The sequence below is a fragment of the Rhagoletis pomonella genome, unplaced genomic scaffold (assembly GCF_013731165.1).
Source record: "Rhagoletis pomonella isolate Grant_MI unplaced genomic scaffold, Rhpom_1.0 Rhpom_scaffold_00002, whole genome shotgun sequence".
Lineage (NCBI taxonomy): Eukaryota > Metazoa > Arthropoda > Insecta > Diptera > Tephritidae > Rhagoletis > Rhagoletis pomonella.
In genome coordinates this window covers 63,498,366-63,522,623 of record NW_023458556.1, presented here as the reverse complement: position 1 = coordinate 63,522,623, position 24,258 = coordinate 63,498,366, and the positions used below count along the sequence as shown (strand labels likewise).

At 35.1% G+C, this 24,258-nt stretch overlaps 2 protein-coding genes across 3 annotated transcripts in view; one reads left to right on the top strand and one right to left on the bottom strand.

The window, feature by feature from the left end:
* Nucleotides 1–24,258, bottom strand: part of LOC118733955 (NIF3-like protein 1) — an 83,321-nt gene that overhangs the window by 8,853 nt on the left and 50,210 nt on the right. The window lies entirely within an intron of this gene.
* LOC118733951 (solute carrier family 10 member 6) lies at nucleotides 18,907–20,534 on the top strand. Its single transcript, XM_036463600.1, has 2 exons — nucleotides 18,907–20,037; nucleotides 20,121–20,534. Exons 1-2 carry the CDS (start codon nucleotides 18,994–18,996, stop codon nucleotides 20,508–20,510), a joined length of 1,434 nt encoding a protein of 477 aa, XP_036319493.1. The 5' UTR covers nucleotides 18,907–18,993; the 3' UTR covers nucleotides 20,511–20,534.

Genomic DNA, 24,258 nt, shown 5'->3' with positions numbered 1-24,258 from the left:
GCACAAGGCGACCCATGTTTGCAACATAAATATATGCCTGTTTCATTACTTCGTGAGGAAAGAGTGACAAAATAGGCTGCGAAATATCAGGTGTTAAAATTCCTGGACATACACACGAAATAATGGCAATTTTTTTCTTGGGAGTTTTCTTAAGAACTAAGCTTTAAAGCAGGATTGAGAGTCGATCGCGAGTTTGCAGTTTGTTCGTTGTGACTGCATATTCTCGACGTCGAACTTTCGTAGCACTGGAAGTTTATTGCTTATCATAACTATACAGCACTAACATATTGACAACGTTTGATTATCTATTTTGCTACTTTTTAATTTCAAGCATTTGTTTATAAAAATATAGTTTATTCTTTAACAATCTTTTCAATAAGCTATCATTTAAAAAAATAAAACGGAAATCTATGTGCGCCTTCAATACGAAAATGACGGCCCACATTAATCGACAGAGACACTATGAAAATACAACAAATAATAATGAAATAAAAATCTAATCTAGACCAATGAATTCAACGTATTTCTGAAAAGCGATCAGCGTGTTTTTGTCATTGCATTAAATTTCAAAGGAATTGCACATAAGATGTAAGCATTAAGATATGTCAAGTCAATTTGTCTACCCCTTATCGATTCTGACCAACGTTGAAGCAACGCCTTACTTGTTTACGAATGTTAATAGTCTTGTTTTAAATAGATATTGGCAAATGTTGCCCAAATCTTTGTGACTCACTTGGACAGTAAATTTTTTTTACTTTGGTATTTCTATGACAATGAGTGTCTACAGCCCGCGACAGAAAATAACACCTCAACATTTCGAACAGTTTGGACTACTTTCATTGAAGTGAAACTTCTTACTCGAGTTCGGAGATGGTTGCGTTATATATTTAACACCAAGTCTTAAAATCTGTTTCGTTCGTTCGATTTTCAAAAATGAGGTGTCACATGAAAGGCCTTGTCCTTCGGGTGTGCAACATAGCTTCAGTTCCATGAAAGGAGTTGCCACATGTTAGAAAATCGAATTCAAAGGGTTGCGTTAAATATTTAACACCAAGTCATAAAATCTTCATCGTTCGTTCGGTTTTGAAAAATGAGGTATCAAATGAAAGGGGTTGACCTGTAGATGTGTAATATGATTTTAGTTTTTTAAAGGGTTGCCATTTATACAAAAATTAAATTCAAATTATTTATTAAAATAAATAAAGTATCCCAATACGGGTATCAAAAGAAATGGTTTTGAATAGACTGTATGATGAAGATGAAGATAAGTAGACTGTTATGATCGACATCTAATTCTCGCAGATTTCAATGTCAACTTTTCGCTAGCGAAATCTAATGAACTGCCAAATTTTTTCAAATTTTCATTGGAAATGGTTTATGGTAGAAATGATCCAACAACCAAAGGAGGGACTACCATTGATGCAGTTTTTGCCACAATCCACTGTTAATATTGTAGATATGACAGTTTTCTCAGCCACGATAAATTATTAAATTTAGCAGTTGGTTATAAAAAATAAAAAATTAAAGCTCGTTAAAAAAGTTTAAAATAAATATATTTTTTATATTAGTAGTAGTATGTGGAGTGAGTAAGACGTATTTTTGTGCTGCTGCATTCAATCACGCTTTTGTTACGTAATTACCGGCTTTAAATAAAATATTTGTACTTATATAAAGTTAATGGACTTTGTGCCAACATCCTCACTGCTGTAGCTGATAATTGTTTCAATCGTATTCTTTTAAATTGAAATTGCATTTTGGCAAGCAAGTAAGTGCAATTATGTCACTAAGAAAAAGTGCCCGCAACACCCACTCCCCTCAACACACTCCTTCTCTAAAATTGCAAAGCAAAGGAGACAGTAAAGGAGTAAACAGTCCAACTACGGTTTGCTTGTTAAAGAGGCTCGAGGCGAAACTGGAAGCATCCATAGAGAATATTATAATGAAGATAAAGGAGAGCGAAGAGCGTGTGATGGAGAAAATTGGTGAAATTTCGGCTGAAATTACCAACTTAAAATCAGCAATGAAAGCCGTTGACGATAGAGTGAGTGCGCTAGAGTCATTGCGCTACGAAAGTAATGACCAAAACAAAGAAGTCATCACTTTATGTCAACAAGTTGATGAGCTTGAGAATGCGTTGGTAGCGACAGATGTCATTATTTATGGTGTTCCGCTTATAGCTGAAGAGAATTTAACTTCGCTGTTCTCTAAACTTTGCACATCGATTAACCTGACCCCGCTGCCCGCCCGTTCAACTTTTCGTTTGCGCAAAAACAACAGCAACAAGAAGCCTTCTCCTATTATAGTCAAGCTAAATTCATCATATGATCGTTCACTCTTATTTAAGGCGATTGCCGGCTTTTTTAAGGCAGATAGAACGTCGCTAACACTTCGCGATATAGGGCTCAATGGTGATGAGAAGATCTATGTGCATGAATGTCTTACGAATAAGAATCGTGAACTTATTCAATTTGCAACACGGCTGAAGAGACAAAAATTATTGGCGAGTGCATTTTCTATACGTGGACAAATATATGTAAGAAAGCATCTTAACAGTGAAGCAACAAAAGTACTGGATTGTGAGAGCGTTGAGCGCATTGCAGCTGCTTCCTAACTCAACACATTTTATTTACATATATACATATTTATACCTGCCATGCTTTGTGTGCATTTTCTATTATTAGTGTTAATTTTATACTTTTTTAAGTTATTCTGTATTTATACCTCTTCTTACCTTAACCTTATGTTTCCCTTTTCGATCTCCATTCCCATTGTAACTGACCGTTTGCAAGCATCTCTTTTATTGCATAGATATGAGTAACAACCTGAGTGAGCACAATAACAATGATAATCTAAGACTAGCTCTTAAATATGCGTGTGACTACCATACAGGTTTCAGTGTGTGCCACTTCAATGCTCGAAGTTTAACAGCTGAAAAACTTGAGTATCTTAATTTAACTTTTCGTGATCTAAACATTGACGCAATCTGTGTGACTGAGACCTGGTTTAAGCCTTCTTTTGCGAATAGCGCATATACTCTGTGTGACTATTCAATTGTGAGGAATGATAGAACTACTGGTAACAGAGGGGGGGGGGGCATAGCGATCTATCACAGAGCCGATCTCAACTTTAGAGTCATTTATAAATCTCACTCCCATGAAGCTGTTGAAAGCATGTTTGTTGAATGTTGTGATAACATACGGAAGTGTCTTATTATATGTGTATATAACCCCCATAAATCAAATGATCTCACCTCATTGTTTGCTAAAATCTCTGAATTGTCCTTGAGCTATGTTCATGTTCTCATCTGTGGTGACTTCAACGTTGATATGTTAGCTAATAACGAAAGATCTAATCAGCTATTGAACAGCTTTAACACCTGTGGTATTACTATCACAAACGAATATGCAACTCGGTTTGCGCCCCACTGTAAGCCAAGTATGTTGGATCTTTTTGGTGTAAGCGTTGGTAGTAGTGTAAGTCATGTTGATCAATTTTCCCTGGCTGGAGTTTCTGACCACGAGCTAATGATAATATTTTTTGACTTTGAATTTCACAAAACGAAGCCTTTAACAAATTTTACCTTTAGAGATTTCAAGAATGTAAACACATCTGCATTATATGGCGAAAGTGTCTCACTTAACTGGAACTGCTGCTGGTACTTTGCAAATGTTGACGACAAATTAGCCTATTTTACAACGCTAGTACAATACTTATTTGATAAATATGTCCCTATTCGCAGTATTAAAACAATTGATCATAAAAAGCCTTGGTTCACTAAAGCCATTTTAGTCCTTATCAAAGAGCGATGTAGGGCTTATAGATCCTGGAAGCGTAATCCCACCAATGAACGCTGGAGCACATATAAAAACTTGCGAAACAAAGTAACATCTGCTTTGCGTAATAGTAAAAAAGCCTATCTCGATGCAAAATTTAATTCCAACATGCCTTCCAAGGTGTTGTGGAAAAATCTGAAGTCACTGGGTGTCTGCGCCAAGGATGTGAAAACCTGTATAATAGATGCTGATTTAATGAACTCATACTTCGTTGGCGTTAATTCACATCCGAATGCACCACCTTTCAGCATTAATGAAAAACTAGTTTGTAATCCTGCTTTCGAGTTTGTATTCGATGCAGCCACTGAAGACGATATTGCAAAGTGCATTCTTGCAATAAAATCGAACGCCATTGGTGTGGATGGTCTTAGCCTGCGTTTTTTAAAACTTATCCTCCCGTACGTGCTTCCTACACTTACACACATTTTTAACTTTGCCTAGCTTCCTCTACCTTTCCAAAGCAATGGAAGATTGCTAACGTGATTCCGGTCCCAAAAAGCAACTCTTGTAACTCTCCCCAAAACTTTAGACCCATCAGTATTTTACCAATGTTGGCGAAAGTTTTCGAAAAGTTTATTTCCGCTCAGATAGTGTCACATATGAACAAATTTAATTTATTGAGCGAACTCCAGTCTGGGTTTAGATCCAACCATAGTTGTTCCACAGCCGTGTTAAAGATTATGGACGACATCCGCCCCGCTTTCGACAGTAAGCTGCTCACAATTTTAGTACTCTTAGATTTTTCCAAAGCTTTTGACATGGTAAACCATGATATTCTTCTTTTGAAATTGAAAAATTATTTCGGGTTCAACCCCAGTGCACTTAAGCTTATAAAAGACTACCTCTCGAACAGGTCACAGCAAGTCCAGTGTGGAGATATCTTCTCACATCGCCGAGAAATTACCTGTGGGGTACCTCAACGCTCCATTTTGGGCCCCATACTTTTCAGTATTTTTATAAATGACATTGTTCAATGCTGCCAAAACTCTTCCATTCACCTATATGCTGATGATACGCAGATGTACCTTTCACGTCCCATAGGTCTTGCCGAAGACTTGGTGGCCAGATTAAATGAGGACCTGAAAAGAATTGAAGTCTGGGCCACCATGAATGGCCTCTCTTTAAATGCCACCAAAACGCAGGTACTTCCGATTTCGTGCGTTCCTTTCGATCTCAGTAGCATATCACCAATTATTTTGAACGAGATGGAACTAAAATTTGAATATGCTGTAACTAATCTTGGTATTAAAATGAATTCCCGCTTAACTTGCACGGCTCACATACGTTATAGTATATCAAAAATATATTTTATATTAAGAAATCTATGGCATATATGCTATTGTCTGCCGATTAACACAAAACTCAAACTAGTTAAGTCCCTCATCGTTCCCCATATTTCCTATTTTGAACTGGTCTATGGCAATCTAAGCTACGATTCTAAGAATAAATTAAATCTAGTTTTAAATAACGTGGCTAGGTTCATTTATTCTAAAAGGAAGTTTGACCACATATCATTGTATACTAAAAATATTCTTGGGCTCACCCTTGATAATTACCTCAAAGTCCGCAATTTGGTGTATCTATTCAAATTAATTAGAAACCGTCAACCTGGTTATCTTTTCCGGAAATTAGTTTTTGTGAAATCATCTCGTACACACAATATTATTGTCCCAAAGTACAAAACTTTAACGGCGTCTAGATTGTTTTTTGTTAGTGCTATAAGAATTTGGAACTCACTACCAATTTCAATTAAATGCATAACATCGATTGGTTGCTTCAAAATGGCAGTTACAAACCTATATGTGTAATATCCTCCCTCTATTCCCCTCATCTATGTTTATCTATGTTTACTATCCTATTACCCCATCAACTAATTTGTTATTTTACTTTCTTACCCTATAATTTTTGTATTTTATACTTATTTTAGTACTTGTAAGATTAAGTTAAAAGTTTTGAAATTTATATATTAATTTGCGTACAACGAAAAGACCCTGCGTCTTACTGTACCTATGAGATGTTATAATAATAATAATAATAATAATAATAATCCGAACGTAAATACGCACATGTGTGTGTATGTATATCACACATTTCTTTCTTTCTGGAATTTCCTATATTAAGTTTCACTTCTTCCGCGCGTAGGGACTACACGCACTGAGTTTATTTTGCTTTTTTAAGGTTCATAAATTTTTTACTAAAGTATAGCTTTTTATATAACAAATCCCATATAAATCCAAATCTGAGACCGGAAATAATTATTATCCTAATATTTAGGATCAAAAACGTCGCCTTGTTTTAAGATAATTTTTTTTCGTGTTTGTATAATAATTATTTACGAGAAATATTTTTTAGTTTCGCGGGACGATTATTTAAAGACGAAAATTATTTACCTCTTCTCATAATAATTATATGGTCTTTTTATTTTTTTTCGTCTCTCGGGACGTTTATTTCAAGACGAATATGATTTACGTCCTCTCATAATAATTATATGGGCTTTTTCTTTTTTTTCGTTTCTGTGGACGTTTATTTCAAGACGAATATCGAGGGCTTATATTCAATACCCTCTATCTACAATTTTGATGAAAATGAGTTTTTGATGGTAACGTGAGCTCTTATTTATCCTTCAGCCATGACAATAATGCCAAACTTAAAATTTTGCTTTTATGGTATTATATTCTCATTTTGAAAAATCCACTATCTGCAATAACATTTTGTTACAAAAGCAAAATCCTCTATCTACACAATTTTGCTGGAAAATCGTTTTCATTACCATTTTTTTGTGGCAGGTCAAATAAAGACTGGGTAAGTTACATGTGCCGATGCATGTATGTATATGTTCCGGTAAAATCCGATCTTAGGTCAAACTAGTTTTGCCCAGGCTATACTTGTTCTACCTAATGCGATGTCCAACCGAAACCAAATCTTGTGGACTGCGTAGCTTCAGTTGGACTGATGATGAGAGTTACAAAAATAGTTTATTCTAAGATCGGGTTTGGCCGGTAGCTTACAGGTATATACATGTCCGCTCATTTACTACAATAATGTCATAACTCAAAAAATCAAAACTCGAGAAAGACGGCTTTAAAGTTTTGAATTTACATATACGCCGATACTAAAAATTAATACATATTTTATTCTAGTGAGATTCTGGTAAAGGCCTGTATGCAGCTATCAAGAAAAGCAAAAACTCCATATAAAATGACGTACAAGAAATGGCTAAGAAATTTTCTTGAGTCAAATTTCCTTAAGGCAGTATGCAGTTCTTAAGAAATTTACTACGCTTTCTACTACGGTTTTCTAAAGTTTTTTGTGAAGAAAGAGCATAAGGCAACCCAGTTTTGCAACAGAAATATATGCCTGTTCCATTATTTCTTGAGGAAAGAGTGAGGCAACAGGCTGTGAAGTATCAAAAAATGTCAAAATTCCTTGGACACACACGCGAAATAATGGCAATTTTTTCTTGACCGTTTTCTTGAGAGCTGCATACAGGGCTTAATGGATACAGCTATGATATTTTTACACGAAATAGAAGAAGACATAGCGATAATTTCTGCATACTCAACTCAAAATTTGTATTTTTTGGATTATGACACTACTAAAGTAAATGAGCGATGTGTATATGTTTATTTGCCTCCACTTGGTCCGAAGATTCCCACAATTCTCTCTTACTCATATCTATTTAAGAGTTTGACCAACCATCTCTTCGATGACAGGCAAAAGCCCTGGTGCAGACAAAATCCCGTACCCCGTTCTAAAAAAACATCCGTATCCCATCAAACATAGAGTCATTAAACTCCATAACTACATTTTATTTCAAGGGTTATATCATCAAGAGTGGGAAACTGCTATTATTATTCCTATTGCCAAACTAAATACGCTAATGATATTTTAATTTTTTCTAAGATTAAGGACTTGACGCAAGTAAAAATTATTTTTTCTAACATACTAAACGATCTAATCAATTGGTCCAAATCTTCAGGAGCTATCTCTCACGTCGAATCCTGCTTTCAACAAAAAAACTGATGTAGCAAGCAATCACCTTTATTTCGTATATTAAGCTACATCAAAGATTTCGACATCATCCGATGCTTACTAAAGTAAAAACTCTACCGCAAGGGCATTTGCCCAGTTTGATACTCATAAATTACCTGGGAGCTTATTTTCACAGACGGTTCCAGATATGGTGGTAACAAAAGGGCTGGGTGTTACAATTGTCTTCAGTGCTTTTCCCCCGTACTGCTCGGCATTTACAGCCGAATCAGCTGTACGTTTCGCCTCTATAAACGAAGGAAATTTCCTCATCTGAACGGACAGTAAACCAGCCAGCGAAGCCTCTTTTAACAGTGCTAATGATTCTCATATAATTTCGAAATCACGTGAAATACTCTTTTGACACAAAAACACATTTAAAATTATGTGGTTACTTGGGCACATCGGAATAGAAGGGAACGAATTTTCACACCTATGATTTCTGCATTAAAATCTTAGTTTAACATAGTATTTACGTCTAAAGAACTGACATTTTCATTATTCTGCAAAACCCTCTATCAGCAAATTTTTCTATATAAATAGTTATAATTCGAATTGCAATAACCTCTATCTGATCTATAAACTAAAATTAAAAGAATTAAAAGTAAAAAACTAGTTTTAGTATATTGCGTGAATATTTAAGACATGCGTGTGTACTTAAAATTATTAACACTTTTAAAAACAGCTGCCAAAACAGTTTTTTTGCTCTCCTGAAAAATTGAGTTTTTGCAGATAGAGGGTATTGAATATAAGCCCTCGATATGATTTACGTCCCACGTTTTTCTTAATAGAATTGGTACACTTACAGCCGATTTGAATTTAATTTCTAATATGTGGCAACCCATTTCTGAAAAATAAAACCGTATTGCACTTATACATACCAATCTCTTCAATTCTCGGTGCAGATCTGGTGACGGTGGGTTAAATATTTTACGTAAACATCTCCGAACTCGATTATTTGCATTTGATTTCCTAACATCTGGCAACCCTTTTCAAAGAACCAAAACCGCGTAAAAGCAAAACCCTTTAATATGTATATTTATAAATAAATATATTTAACGCTTTAAGGGCCGTTAAAGTATCTGTGTTAAGCTATAATTTATTTATTTATTTCATTCATTAGTTAAACTTAACTACAGAAAATTCCATAGAATTACTTGAATATAGATAAGTTAACGGCCCTAAGTCTCCGAACTCGATAAAGAAATTTTAATTCAATAAAAGTCCCATATGATTATTATGAGAAGACGTAAATCCTATTCGTCATGAAATAAACGTCCCGAGAGACGAAAAAAAAAATAAAAAGTCCATGTAATTATTATGAGAAGACGTAAATCATATTCATCTTGAAATAAACGTCCCGAGAGACGAAAAAAAATAAAAATCCCATATAATTATTATGAGAGGACGTAAATAATATTCGTCTTGAAATAATCGTCCCGCGAGACGAAAACCACTTTTCCATTGTTCAATAATAATTATGGAGCAATATTTAATTTTATTTCTTATAATCGTTATGGTCTCTGGTTAAAATTGAATGATCTGTACAAATCTGATGTCATTAACAAAAAATGCATATGTATATGTAAGGTAGTACATTTTAAAAAGGTGACAACCCCACTAAAAAATAAAAGCTTATTGCACATCTGGGGACCGTATCCTTCCACTTTGTACCCCATTTTTAGTCCAGCTAACTGTGAATATATTCTAATTTTTAAAATGGTGGCAGCCCTACTAAACAAAAATAATACGTTATTTGACATCTAGGGGGTAAGCACATTCACCACCCACCACACCACATTTTCTGTAATCCGACATCATCGATAATCAGATGACAACCCTATAAAAATCTCAGGCCTAAAGATAAAGATATTAAAAAATGTTGACACATTCGTTCAGTAGTTTTCGAGATTAACGTGATCAAAAAATCCCGAATTCGCTTTATTCTATGTAAGGAGGATACATAGATTTCTACGTGTAATTCGCTTAAAATGTTAAATTTTGGAAAAATGAACAAAAACTGTTATTACTCAAATAAAGTCTAATTATTATTAAGCATTTTTTTATTATTAATTCGCGTCAGCACTTGTCAGCTTGCTAGTTCTTACTGCACAGAACACAAAAATATTGTTTAGTATTTTTCTTTAAATGCGCATTATAAACACATTAAATAACAGCACCAATTCTGACAAAACAGTTGTTTGGAAATTGTCTTAGTTGACATATGTGTTACAGGAGCTCAAATGTGCTCATAAACCGTGTTTTTTGTACTTTTAGGTTGGAATATTTCGAAAATCTGATATGATTGGGCTATTCTGGGGTCAGCATGGCAAAGACCTTCGGAAAAGTATAGTCCGATTCTTGGTTAGAAAACCTTGTGGGCCTGTGTTATGGGTCTGATCATAGAGGTATAAATCCAGAGTATTCCCTTTGGTGACAGACCCCACGTTTTGCTAAATACCTGTTTACATTGCCAAAATGCTGCCAAGGCTTTGGAGGTCTTGTGGTCTACGCAAGATTTCCACGATAGTTTTGTATCCAGAATTACTCCTTGATACTTCACTTCGGCAGAAGTCTGAATTGTGCCTCCTTTAAGTGTGAGGTGAATGAGCACAACACTAATATTCGTTGGGTTAGCAGTGAGTCCATTTCTATCAAACCAAGTAACCATCATATTTAATATTGCCTGCGCTTTCTTGCAAACAGCCAGCAAAGATGGGCCCGTGACTAGACAGGCCAAATCGTCCGCATAGGCTTGAGCATAGAGATCAGAGTCATTAAGAGTGATAAGAAGAAAATCAATTACCAGCACCATAGCAAAGGGTAAAGCACACCACCCTGAGGGCAGTTCTTATTAGCTCCGTACATGACATATTGAACTCCTTCCGCCCGAATCTTGATGACTCGCTGCACGAGCATTGATCGAATGCAGTTTACCAGTACAGAATACATCTTCAACCAGATTTTGTAAAGCCGTCTCACAGGATTCTCCGCCTTATAGGCATGTTGATGCAAAGATAGAGGATGTGATGAGAGCACCTCCCTACGAATGCCCAACTCTACCAATCTTTCCAGGCGTTTTAGCACGAAGGATGTCATGCTAATAGGCCTGTAGCTTCTGGTGATAGTATAGCCATCCTTACCAATGTTAGGTATAAAGGTGACATCAAGAAGCCTCCAAGGTTGTGGTATGTAGGCTTGTGCCAGCGATGCTCTGAAAATCTTTTTCAAGGTCGCCAACGAAAGCTCAACACCTTCTTTATGTACAATAGGTAGGATGCCATACGAACCGGGCGATTTGAAACTGTCAAAAGACTCAATAGCCTATTTTATGGCAACAAACCAGTTGTACCTTAACACAGAAGTTTTCGCATTCACTCCCTCTCCACTCGAGAAAGCACTTAGTCAATAAAATTTCATGTGCGGCGTTGGCACATAACTAGAGAGAGTATTCGCTTAACAAACCCGAGGACCCTGGTTCGAATCGCAGCTGGCGCAAATTTTTATTTTTTAAAAGTTACTATTCGCTTTTTACACCCGTTTGGGTACAAATGGGAACAATTAGTGTATTCATAGGACATGCTCGAACAAAACCGAACAGTTCATTCTATATAAAGGGATCAAAACTGGTATTAGTCGCATGTTCCTTTGCGATTGGTCCCGCAGTCATCCCTAATTAGGCGCATTTTTGGAAGGTGTACAAAAGAAAAAAACACAAAAGAGCAATAGTCAAAACTGATCAAAATGTTGAGGTGCTGAAAAAAAGTTAAACCATCCTAATGTAAATACGCACATGCATATCGTCACTAGACACGAATAAAGACGGGTGGAAAGAAATTTACGGAAAAAGACGCGAAAAATAAGCTTACGAGTCTTTCTTCGCCGTCAACTATTTTCAGAGTCTTTCTATGCCAAAGCTTTTTTTACGTATTTCGTGCCGTCAACTTGTGAGCTAGCGTCTGTGTTTGTGTGTAGTTTTTCAGATTCTCACCAGAATTGAAGAACATCGAAAATAAGGAGACTAGTATTTTGCAATCGGTAAATATTTAACTGAGCCGCCGCACGGTGTCGCCTAAGGGCAAACATCGAAAAAATTCGTTGTCTGCAATGTGAACGTGTTTGGTATACTGTTTTATACTAAGAATTTTAATGACAGCATAACCTCTTCGACCATAAGTTCTTCGCGGAAATAAATATCAAAATTAGATTCATTGAAATCAAATGTTGGTTTAAGGTTTTTTTTTTATTATTTTATTTATTAGAGGTTTAGTTTTTTTAAGAGTTGCAAAAAATTGAATTGAAATTTTTTTATAAGTTAAATGAATTATTAAGAGATGGGTATCAATCGAAATGTGTATGAAAAAGGTTTACTTCTTAACTACGTGTAGAGGATTTTCATCTGTTTAAAAAATCAAATTCAATTTGTATTAAAGGAATTAGGTAATCGAAATCAGGGACGTGAACCGGTTTTGAACCGAACCGGTTTTGAACCGGAAAACCGCTTTTTTCTATTAATTAAATGAACCATTAACCGAACCGAAATTTTCCCTTAACCTTGCGCGTTATTTTTTTGTTTTTCGAACCGTTAAACCGAATGGAAACCCCGGTTCAAAGACCAAAAAAACCGCTTTGATGAACCAATCTAAAAGAGCAAAAACGGTTCGAACCACTGATCCGAACCGACCAAATTTTTCATCCGGTTCACGTCCCTGATTGAAATAGATAGGTATCACCATATAGGAGTCAGACGAAAGAGGTTTAAGAAGGTTTTAGCTTGCAAATATTAAGAAGAGGGTTGCCACCTGTTCGTAAGGTCAAATTCAGTTAAACTAAAATAACAACTGTGTCAAACCAAAACATCGTATTTGTTATTTTATTACAAATACATACATTGTCAATCAGTGATTTGTTCTAATTACATTCCTTTTAAATTACTGGACTCCTAAATTAACTCAAGAATGTTTTTACTCTTCACTTATTTCTTGCAAAATATGCTAAATTTTTTTTGTCTGATACCCATATTGATATATGTACATACTTCAGTTACTTTATTCCCTTAATTAAAGTGAATTTGATTTTTTAAACATGTGGCAACCCTTCCACGTGTCGTTTAGATATAATAATTTTAATAAAATTTGTAATAGGTGGCAAGCCGTTTCAAAAAATTAAAATTTTGTTGCACATCTACAGGCCAAGCCCTGTCATTTGACACCTCACTTTTGCAAATAAAGCGGACTATATGTATATACATTCTTTTTCATATCGGACACTAGAGCTGTAAAACTATTGATAGCCATCCCATTCGATGTTTTCGATAGTTTGCATTGAAACTATCGGTACTATCGATAGTATCGGATAATTTTAAAATACATTGACGAAGCTATTTGTATAAACTTTTTAGTTTCGATTAGTTCCTGAAGAATTAGCTAATTATTATATAGCGATTTTCAGTAACTTTGTATTTCTCTTAGATTTTTTAAATATTTTAAACCGATACTATAAAAACCTAAAACTCCCAATTGTAGAAAAACAAATCGCTTTTAAACGTAAAGAAAGTGTATATATTATAAAAAACCTTTCATCAGTTGAACTCCGGCTATGCCACAGTATTTTTGAATTCACTGCGAAAATTACGGAAAAGTCCATATTTCAAGCGGGTGCTACAAGAACCCAAATCATCGCACAAATAGCCGAACTGTACCCCGACTTCTACATGATTATTTATCCATTCAAAAAGATTTTACCGATTTACATGATTCAAGTACTTTAAAGCAATTCTGGTTCATTCTCTTTTGTGTGTTTCTATTTACACGTTTCAATTTTGTTGAGTTCAAGTTTTTGGTTCTTTAAAAGGGAAACAACGAAAATGTCTAAAGCAAAGCAAGAAACTTGAAACCACTTGACGGTACAGACTCATATGTACTCTTCCCTTTTCTTGAATTCAATACTTGAACCGTAATCCGGTAATAGGTAAAAGATAGTGATGCGTAAGCAAAAAAATGTTGCCAAATTCCCATTTTCAAAAATAAAAACATGCATACTAAATAGTACATACAATGACCAAATTTGGTCCATTTACTTTCATTTGGTCCATTGGTCCAATGCTTTTTCAAATGGTCCATTTCACAAGTGCTTTGGTTGGTTTAACTTCATGCAATAGTTTTTAATTTTTTCTATTTAATTGATGAATTTTGGCAACACCTGCTAAAAGTTTGAATAAGCCACTGATCATCAAATAGGGCATCGCTAATCATCTGTCAAAGCACGCTTCAAAATTCTGCGGTTTCTTGCTAATTTCAATTTAATATCAATTTAAATGTTCCTTTCAATTCATGTATTTATGCCGAATTTCCACTAGGCATTGAAATAACATAAAATGTATGCCATTAAAAAAAATATGGACTGGAAATGAACTTAATGATTATTTTTTAATGTAATGACAGGTATGTTTGTTAATGCCCGTCTTTGTCACTTGCCATTTTGGCCATTTAATGCCTAGTGGAAATCCAGCATTAGTTTTGAAAACTTGTAAGTACATGTGTGTACCTGAAAGTGTGTTCTTTTTTTCTTTATTAATATCTGTGTTCGTGTGAAATAGCAGCTTATGTCGGTTCTTTAAATGACAAGCAATTTTTTGATGCGACTTAATAAAAGTATTGACTTGCTAGCATCGGAACTATTTATGCACGTTTATTTGCCAAAAGTTCTTCAACGGCTCGGCGTCAGTGAGCCATTCGCAATCGTGTGCTGCGAACGCCGCATTATACTAAAGCCTTTCGACATAAGGTATTGTTCCATACGAACACAGATATGTATGTATATTCAATTTATCCTTATAGGTAAATATTATAAATGTTACTTTAAGAAATATTTAATATACGATTGTAATGCACTTTGTACGCAATATGTAAAAAAAACGTAATAAAAACTGAATTGGCATATTTTCTTGACAAAGAGTAACAAACTCCACTCAATTTACCAATGTTATAGAAATTGGTTAATTTTTTATTTCCTCAAAGAAAGAGTATCGATAGTGGCCCAGGAGCATTCGATAGTGCAACAAAAAAATAGAACCATTCGATAGTACCATCGATAGTTTTACAGCTCTTTCGGACACCAAATTTGGTGCCACACTTTCGATTGGCTTCAATTTTTTTTATAGGTTCTATACATGAAATAAGCTAACACGCGTCCGAGGATTTTTTTTCGCTTTTTTCTTTGGAGATATGATATGGCCGAAGCTTGCATTTTTTCGTGATTCTGACTAATCATGTACTCCTTCAAATCGTTATATCTCAGGTTCGGCCCATCGTAGAGACTTCATCCTAACGTCGTTTTAAAGCTAAAGAAACGGACTTAATATTTCTCTATAAAAGATGCTCAAGATTGTCCTAAAGCTAACTTAGCTATTAACATTTTAACTTTTTGAAGTTAATTTGCATAGGGAAGACCTACCCGATGTTTAACATATATTTAAACACAAGTTTTCGAATACAAATTACAAAAAATTGTTGATTCTCGCAAAATAAACCATCTCGTCATAAAAAAAATATTTAAAAAAAAAGTTCTTGAAAAACGCCAATTTTTTGAACCACCTTTGTTTTATATAGAATTAAACAAGGATTACGATGGTATAACTTTAAATCCCTAATTTACTGGTCTTCCATATTCAAATCAATTTCAAAAAATTCAACTGTTAAAAGCCAAGTTAGCTTTAGGACAATCTTGACCACCTTATAAATTGAAATGTTAAGCCCGTTTCTTCGCCTTAAAATGACGTTAAGATGAAGTCTCTACGATCAGCGGAACGCGAGATATAACGATTTGAAGAAGTACTTGATTAGTCAAAATCACGAAAAAATGCAAACTTTGACAGATCATATCTCCGAAGAAACAAAAGAAGAAAACAATTCCTCGAACACGTGTTAGCTTATTTCATGTATACAAAAAAAATTGAAGCGAATCGGAGACATGACAATTTTTTTTACAAAATCCCTCCGACTTAAAAAAGAATGGCTCACCTACATGTGCAAATGCCACAAGAACCCAAATTTTCAACTTCAACCTGCATTTACAGGGAAAGTATGAAAGTTATCCAAAAACAAATTGCATTTTGAATTATGCGTCATCAATTTTACTAAGACCGATAAAACCTTAAATGTGCACCTGAACTATTACCTACTTAAAGAAGCGGTTGTAATCATTTGTTTGACAACGAAATACTCAGATTTTTATGACCACCGACCGTACATTCGATGGTCGATTAGATTACAATTAATGGTAATAGAAATTTGATAAAAATAATATCTTGCGTGGAAATTGTAAAACCATAAGTTCGACATTATCGGTAAGGTATATTTTACCTTCTCGGTATTAGATAGAGAAGCAAAGCGAATGGGCCAGGTGGACAAAACGAAATATCTCCTGTCATCGCACCAGTAGTCAGAGCATAAGCGTATTGGCGTCCACAGTTACATGTGTAAAAAAAAAGAAGATGACTTCGTTTATTTGGGAACCAGCATTAACAACGATTATAACGAATCTGTTCGAATAGATCTCCAGTGAAAAATAGACAGCAGCAACTTGCAGGAGAGTAACGAACGATTATCTCTCAAATTGGAAAACATCCAAAAAGTACGCGAACGAAAAATTTGCAAAAACTTGCAAGTTTTAAGTACAGCTGATCGAAATTTTGTTTACATACAAAAGCAGGAAACTCAAAACATGAAAAAAATATAAATTTAATATTAGTCCTGAGTTATCTGCTAAGCAAACGTAAGTAAAAATGAGTATTTGCTTTATTTCGAAGCAGTTGCAGTTCTAATGTGGCATTTTAAACATAACAAGTAAGAAAGTCTAAGTTCGGGCGGAGCCGAACATTAAATACCCGGCGCAAGTATTAAATATATGTTTTTATCACTTTTCCGAAAGCTACCGCTAGATGGTAAGCCGGGGTGTATCAATTTTGAGTAAATTAGCGTTCTTAAATTTCGAAATATTCCAGTTTCAAGCATTTCTGAAATTTACCGTTATATGAAAAGCGGCCGTAATTTTAGTCCGATTTCAATAATTTTCAACGGTTTGCTTTTATGTGGCAAGCACAATAACCATACCGAGTTTGGTACAAATTGGTATAACGGTTACGATATACATGTGATCATAAAAGGGCGGTGCCACTCCCATTTTCCAAAATTTTACAATAAACGTATTTCCTGGTAAAGAATTGTTGCAAGCATCAATTTTGAATAAATTAGCTTTAATATTTACTGATTTATCGAAGATTTTTCTCTAAATTACCGTTATATGGGATGTGGGCGTGGTTATTGTCCGATTTTTTAAATTTTCGGCCATTTAGTATGTTGTACCAAGGCCGAAAACGGTGCCAAGTTTGGAAGAAATTGGTGCAGCGGTTACCAAGATATGCAAATGTAACCATAAGTGGGCGTGGCTACGCCCATTTTCCAAAAATTTATAATATTCTTATTTTTTGTCTGTTGTTACTAAAATATCGCAGTTTTCGTATTTCTGGAAATTATCGTTATATGGGAAGTTGGCGTGGTTACTGTCCGATTTCGCCCATTTTCAATACCAACCTACCTTGGATTAACGGAAACCTACATACCAAATTTCGTTGAGATATCTCAATTTTTGCTCGAGTTATCGTGTACACGGACGGACGGACAGACGGACAGACAGACATGGCTTAATCGACTTCTCTATTCATTCTGAGCATTTATGTATACATTTGTCTATATCTATCTCGATTCGTTTTGGCTGTTACAAATTAATATACCCTTGTGCACAGGTGCGCTCGGGTATAAAAATCATCAAAATAAATTTTTATAAATTGAAAACAGATGACTTTGATCAACTGTTTTTCTTACGGGCTAATTGCTACTGGTAAAAATTTGTCAACTTCTCCTCCAAGTCAACTGTCACCTTGCGCTCTCAATCTCCCCTACTTTGCAAGCTTTTTGTGTACGCGAACGCCAGAACCTGATAATTTGCAATAGTTATCAGCTTGTCGAACAGACTAAATGTCAGCCTTGAGATCCAAGTGAGAATCACTCTCGCCAACAAGTGCTACTTTTGAACTGAGTAGGCAATTGAGAAGTAAAGTCCCCTCTCGTCGTACAAAAATCCCACTCTATAAGTCACTCATCATGCCTGTGCTGGTATATAGTGCGGAGGCATGGACAATGAAAACATCTGATTAGGCGGCTCTTGGAGTTTTAGATAGAAAGATTCGATTTAAAGATAGGCTGTATGAGCTTTAAATATAACGATATACACTCAAAAAAAACTTTCGCTTAATTGAAGGAAAACAGCAATCAGAATAAAGAAAAATGGGAACGAAATAGCACTAAAGAAGTTTTATCCTCTTTTCATGCCCAACATTTCTTCAAAATGATAGATTACATCCACGGTGCCATATTTTCGTGTATGTACGTTTTTACACATTACAAAGAAAAATTTCTCATTCGGGAGAATTTTTTACTCATTCGGAAGAATTTTCGACCTTAAAGTAAGGAAAGTTTTTCTTTGATCCAGAGATGGATTTTTGGTTCAGTGTAGACATAGCGGCTCCGCTGGCCAGGTCATGTCGTTTAAATGGACAGAAACGCTACAGCTCTGAAAGTATCTGCTAACAGAGGAAGAGGAAGGCCTTCTCTGGTCTCTGGAAAGACCAGGTGGAGAAGGAATGGCTTTACTTGGCATTTCCAATTGCCGTCAGTTGGCACAGAAGAGAAACGACTGGTGTGCTGTTTTGAACTCGCCAAAACCGCTGAGGCGCTTACAGCGCCAACAAAGAAGAAGAAGATGTTCTTAAAAAATCTTCTCCATTCTCTCTCACATTTGCCTAATTTGAACAGGAAATAAACAAAAACTTCCATATTTAGTACTTGATTTTTTTTCTCCTGGGTATTAAATAATCCGCTACTTTGTGGTTGATTTGTTGACGGCTGGTTCTTGCTATCGCGGGGTGCAATCAACCCATTTATACTCCCGTTGTTGTTATAGACATGTCTAAATGTATGGTCTCCGATATTTCGTGGTATGATAAGATGAACGGTGTACATATCGTATACGTTTGCAGCGGCAGTTCAATTCATTTGTAAGTAAAAAGAACATGAAACAAGTCGGTGTAGTTAAGTGGTCAGCGAAGATATTTATTGCTCTTCTTTGCGTGACAAAGTGTTTTAACGAAGTTCAAGGACAATATGGCCAGAATGCTGGCGCATGGCAGTTTAGCTTCGAAGAAGGTGCCACCGAACTGCTCTTAACCATTTCGCAACTGACGCAGTATGTAAATGTAACAATTTTCGATGTGGATTTGAGTACGGGAAACGATTTTCATTTTGAAGTGAATTCGGATAATCCCAAATGGGTACATGTGGAAAAACGTATAGAACGCGCAGAATTCGCGGGTAATCCAGCTTCATGGCAGGGTGAAGTGCCAGTGTTGACACGCCACTTTGGCTTCACACATCTATATGTGACACTACATCCGAGCAATGGCGACGCTGTAGAACGTTCACCACGCGATGTGACGCTTACTGTTGCGCGCAAGGAACGGTTGGATGAGAAAATATTCAGCTATACGGCCTCTGTGCTATTGCTATTGATGTTCCTCAACTTAGGAGGCGTATTGAATTTAGAACGCTTGAAAGCGATAGTTTTGCGGCCAGTGACCGTCTCAATCGGATTTTGTACCAGTTACATTTTAATGCCTGCACTCGCATTAGCACTCGGCTACTTGTTTCTACCAAAACAGAAGGAACTGCAGTTGGCACTCTTCTTCACAGCACTCTCGCCCAGCGGTGGCTTAGCCAATATATGCTGCCTTTTTCTGAAAGGTAATGTGAATCTATCCATTGCCACGACGACCATAAATAGCCTCATGTCGCTAGCTATGTTTCCCTTGTGGATTGTTATACTGACGCACACCATGTTCAGACATACAGAATTGGCTGTGCCATTTGCGGATCTTGCTATCGGCGCTGTGGCGCTTATCTGCGCGATCGGTTTGGGAATGCTACTACGATTTTTATTACCGAAAACCACAAATCTGATTTTTCGTTTCTTAAAACCGTTCTGTGCATGTCTCAGTTTGGCGCTTATCGGCATGACGATTGGCATAAATGCGTTTGCCTTCAAATTGCTGACTATTTGGGTGAGTAGTCCATGATACCAACTATCACAGTTTGTTTATGAGTTATTTGGTTAACTTGCTTGTTGTTTTGCTACTTCACACAGATTTTCTTAGCTACTGTCTTTCTGCCTATCATTGGTTACACGCTGGCGTTCGGTATATCAAAACTACTCCGCTGTTCGGCAACGGATGCACTGACAATCTCCATTGAAACCAGTGTCTTGAATATGACGGTGCCGATAGTGCTGCTGCAACGTACTTTCGACGAAGTCAGAGCCGACATGTCCCTTATTGTGCCCATTACGGCGGCGCTACTGTCACTGATCATGATGCTTGTCATTTATGCGATTCGTCGTTTCTTTGGTTGGAATAAGAATGTAGATGATGAAGCTTTTGAATCTAAGGTGGAATTGGTAGATAATGTATCGAGCGAATTTAAAGATAGTAGCCCAGTTACAACCATCAAAGTCGCGCATTTAAACACCCTCAACTAAATGTTGTTGCATTTTATATATACATACACTCCAAAAAATCCGTTTAAAAATGTGACTATAATTCGAGTATACTTTTGTTTATTTTTAATTTTTTTGGTAAATTTACACGATGAATATGTATTTTCTCGTTTACATATTTTTGTGTGTAAAATCCTTTCTGTAAGCGGCTTTACACAAGTCAACGGGTGAAATCAAACAGCAGATGTGTATTTTGTGGCTTGTACACACTTTCGCAGTAAATTTATGCACACCACAGCAGCTATACTACACTCCGAAAAGTCCGAAGTTTAAACAAACTATTCTTTGAATAATCGAGCATGTAATTTCGAGAATAATAAGGTAGGAAATCAGTAACCTACCTTTTAGCTAGGAAATCTAAACATTTTTTTTAGAGTGTGTGTATAGCTATAGAGCTACTCAGTTTTGGCATGGTAATTTTTTTTAGTATCAACCTAAGCAAATATTTAGTAAACAAAAATGAGTAGTCCACTTGCAAAGTGCGCTATGTAAAATTTTTTAGAATTTTAATTTTTGTTGGGTAACGTACCAGTAATCAAAGTAGTTCCATGTCCACTAACAACAAAGTGCAAAATCTTTCTATATTCTGAAAAAAAAAATAGCATCAAATGTTAACTACTGTTGCGAAAGTCGCTATAATATGTATGTACTTATTTATGCACTTTCAAAAGTTTCCATCTTCGTATGAACTTAGAAAACTGCAAGAAAACGTGGTAGTTTCGGTGCTTAGTGGAAGAGGTCGTAAAAAAGAAGCAGACCAATCTTCATGGAGGAGAGAACGCGAAAAGCTAAAAAAGATCGCTATGTAAGAGTTACTGTTTCATGACATACTATATTAAATTTTTTAATATACAATTTGCAAAAACTACCATACTGCAATTTTATTTTTTAATGTTATTAGGCTCTCATTTATCCAAATTTTCAGGTAAAAAAAAAGATACAGTTTGGATGTTACTTGTTGTAGAGTTTTTTTTTTTAATTCATGGCTTACTTTTATAAAATCACATAACGCTGCTTGCAAGTGGACTACTCAAATTACAATCGAAGATCACCCAACTTGTCACACTCGCTTTCTTACCTCATTGTAATATCATACTGTTATGTACGTAGCATATGTGAACTAAAATACTTTAAAGCATTCAATCCTCTGTCTATCGGTCACATTAGCACGAGTGTTCTTTAAACGCTCGCAAAATTTATTATTATTAATTTTTATGTTTGCACATACGAAAAGTATTCAGGTTGAATCACACAACGGCAAACAAAGGAAGCGCTCAACAACGCTTTCTGAGAAATTTTTGTAACAAAAGAGATACATATACACTAGGCGACAAATGAAAGTGTACACCTGTTCCAATATAATATTCACAATTGTTTTCATGAAAAATTATTCGCAATAATTATTCATAAAAATATAGTTCATTCTATAAAATAAACCATATAAATCAAAGTTTCACACTCTATATAAAGTTCACAAAAGTTAAAAAAATTCTCAACTTTTCATTCAGAATTTCTAGAAAATTTTCGAGTATGCATGCAGTTTTATAGCCCATTTAATTTTATTCTAATGAAGTGCAAATTTCAACCTGCTAAAAAATCGCGTTCAGTTTTGGGATTTTTTTTTTAGACTGCTTTTGCGTTTTGTTTTTTTTTATATAACCCGACGCTTCGAAACTACTATGCTAAGTCTGCCTTAATCTCTAATGACTTAGCGTGGAATGTTTTGGAGGTGTCGATATGGAAAAATGTGCAAAAATCCGTCACGAAAAAAATTCTCAAAATTGAATAGGCTGCAAAGCTGCATACTCGCAAATTTTGTAGTAATTCTGAATAAAAAGCCTAACATTTTGATAAAAATTTTTGAATTTTTGTGAACATAATATAAAGAGTGAATATGTAATTCATTAATTGAATTGATATTCAAAGTCGACTAAATTCTTTTGATAAAAAGTTTATCTAAAGCTAAATAAATGAAAATTTCTAAAAATTTATATCTGGATCTGATCTCGGAACGAAATTAAGAAATACGAACAGTGCGTGTCTGGGATCTTATCGCACTTTTGGCTAGATACTGCTTTATACATAGTATATAAAAAAAAAGCTATTCTATTTACTAAAATTGTATACAAATTTATAACGCCCTACCTTTATGATATCAATCGATTTTTTAATGTGATAAATTAAAACTACACTTATACACATGTACGTACGTATGTATGTATGCACACTAGCAAAATTTATTTACTATACATGAAATTAAATAAACACATCGAACTTAATCTTTCTTAAATAATTTATAATACTTTAGAAATTATGGCTTTCGAGATTAGTTATGATTTTTAATTTTTTTTCGCATTTCTAATAAAGTTTCTGGGTCAAAGATACATAATTAAAAAACTTGTAACGAGCACTTCATATATGAAGGAAATGCACATATGTAAATATATATGTACCTATGTATAACTAGGGATGGCCGATATGCATCGATGCACCGAACATCGATATTTTTTTTTTTAGTGTGATACATCGCTCAATTTCGATGCATCGAATGGTATTCGACATTTCCAATGCATCGATTTCTTTGTCCGATGCATGGATTTAACAATTAACTCACAATTTCCCAAAAATTTAGATACAAATTCACAGCTATAGATTTGAGAAAGAATTGTAGTAGATGGGAAATGATGTAATATACTTGCAGTAAAATGGTAACCCCGTTGGTATTGTGTTCAGTCAACCATTTTGAAAGTGGTGGCAAAGAATAGAAATAATAGACATTTTGTGATTGTTTCAAATGAAAATGGTGCCAAAAAAGAAAAGTGCTGTTTGGACAGCATTACAATATTTGTAAAATACCTGTCAAAAGACAAGGTTCAATTGTTACCAGCTTTCAGAATGTGGAATCGTACGGTACATCTGGAAGCAAAGCAAGACAAATTAATAATTGTATTCTGCATATGATTTGCAAAGACAATCAACCCATGAGTATTGTTGAAGGCGAAGGTAATCTTACTAATCTTATCTTACTAATATTATAAATGTGAATGTTTGTACGTTTGGATGTTTGGGAAATCATCACGCGGAAACGACTGAACGGATTTGCATGAAATTTTGTACGCAGATAGCTTATGGGCCAGATTGCCACCTGCTAAAAAAGTTCAATTTATTTAATATGCGGGAACGACTGAACGGATTTGCATGAAAATTTGCACACAGATAGCTTATGACCTAGGTTGGAAAATAGGATACTTTTTCTAAGAGTTACCACCTGTTAGAAATGTTTAATTTAAATTAATACGCGAACATGGGTGAACTGATTTGCATGGAAGTTTTCACATAGATAGCTTATGAGCTAGGTTGGAAAATAGGCTACTTTTTTAGGAGCTGCCACCTGCTAACAAAGTTTAATTAAATTAATACGCGGAAACGTCTGAACGAATTTGCATGAAATTTCGCAAGCATATAGCTTATGACCTACAGTGGAATAAATAATATAAAAAAAACTTTTTAATATACAACGCTTTTATAAATGGACTAAAAAATAGAAAATAATACTTCTCAGTCCCATAGAATTTGTTTTGATAACTTTTGATTTTGAAATTTTAGCAAAAGTCATTATAAACAATCTATGAAATTGAAAATGAAAAACGTGGAGCGCATGCAATACAAAGCATTCGATTTAATTGACAATAGTCAAACTACATAACGTAGACCTAAAATTTCTACAGCG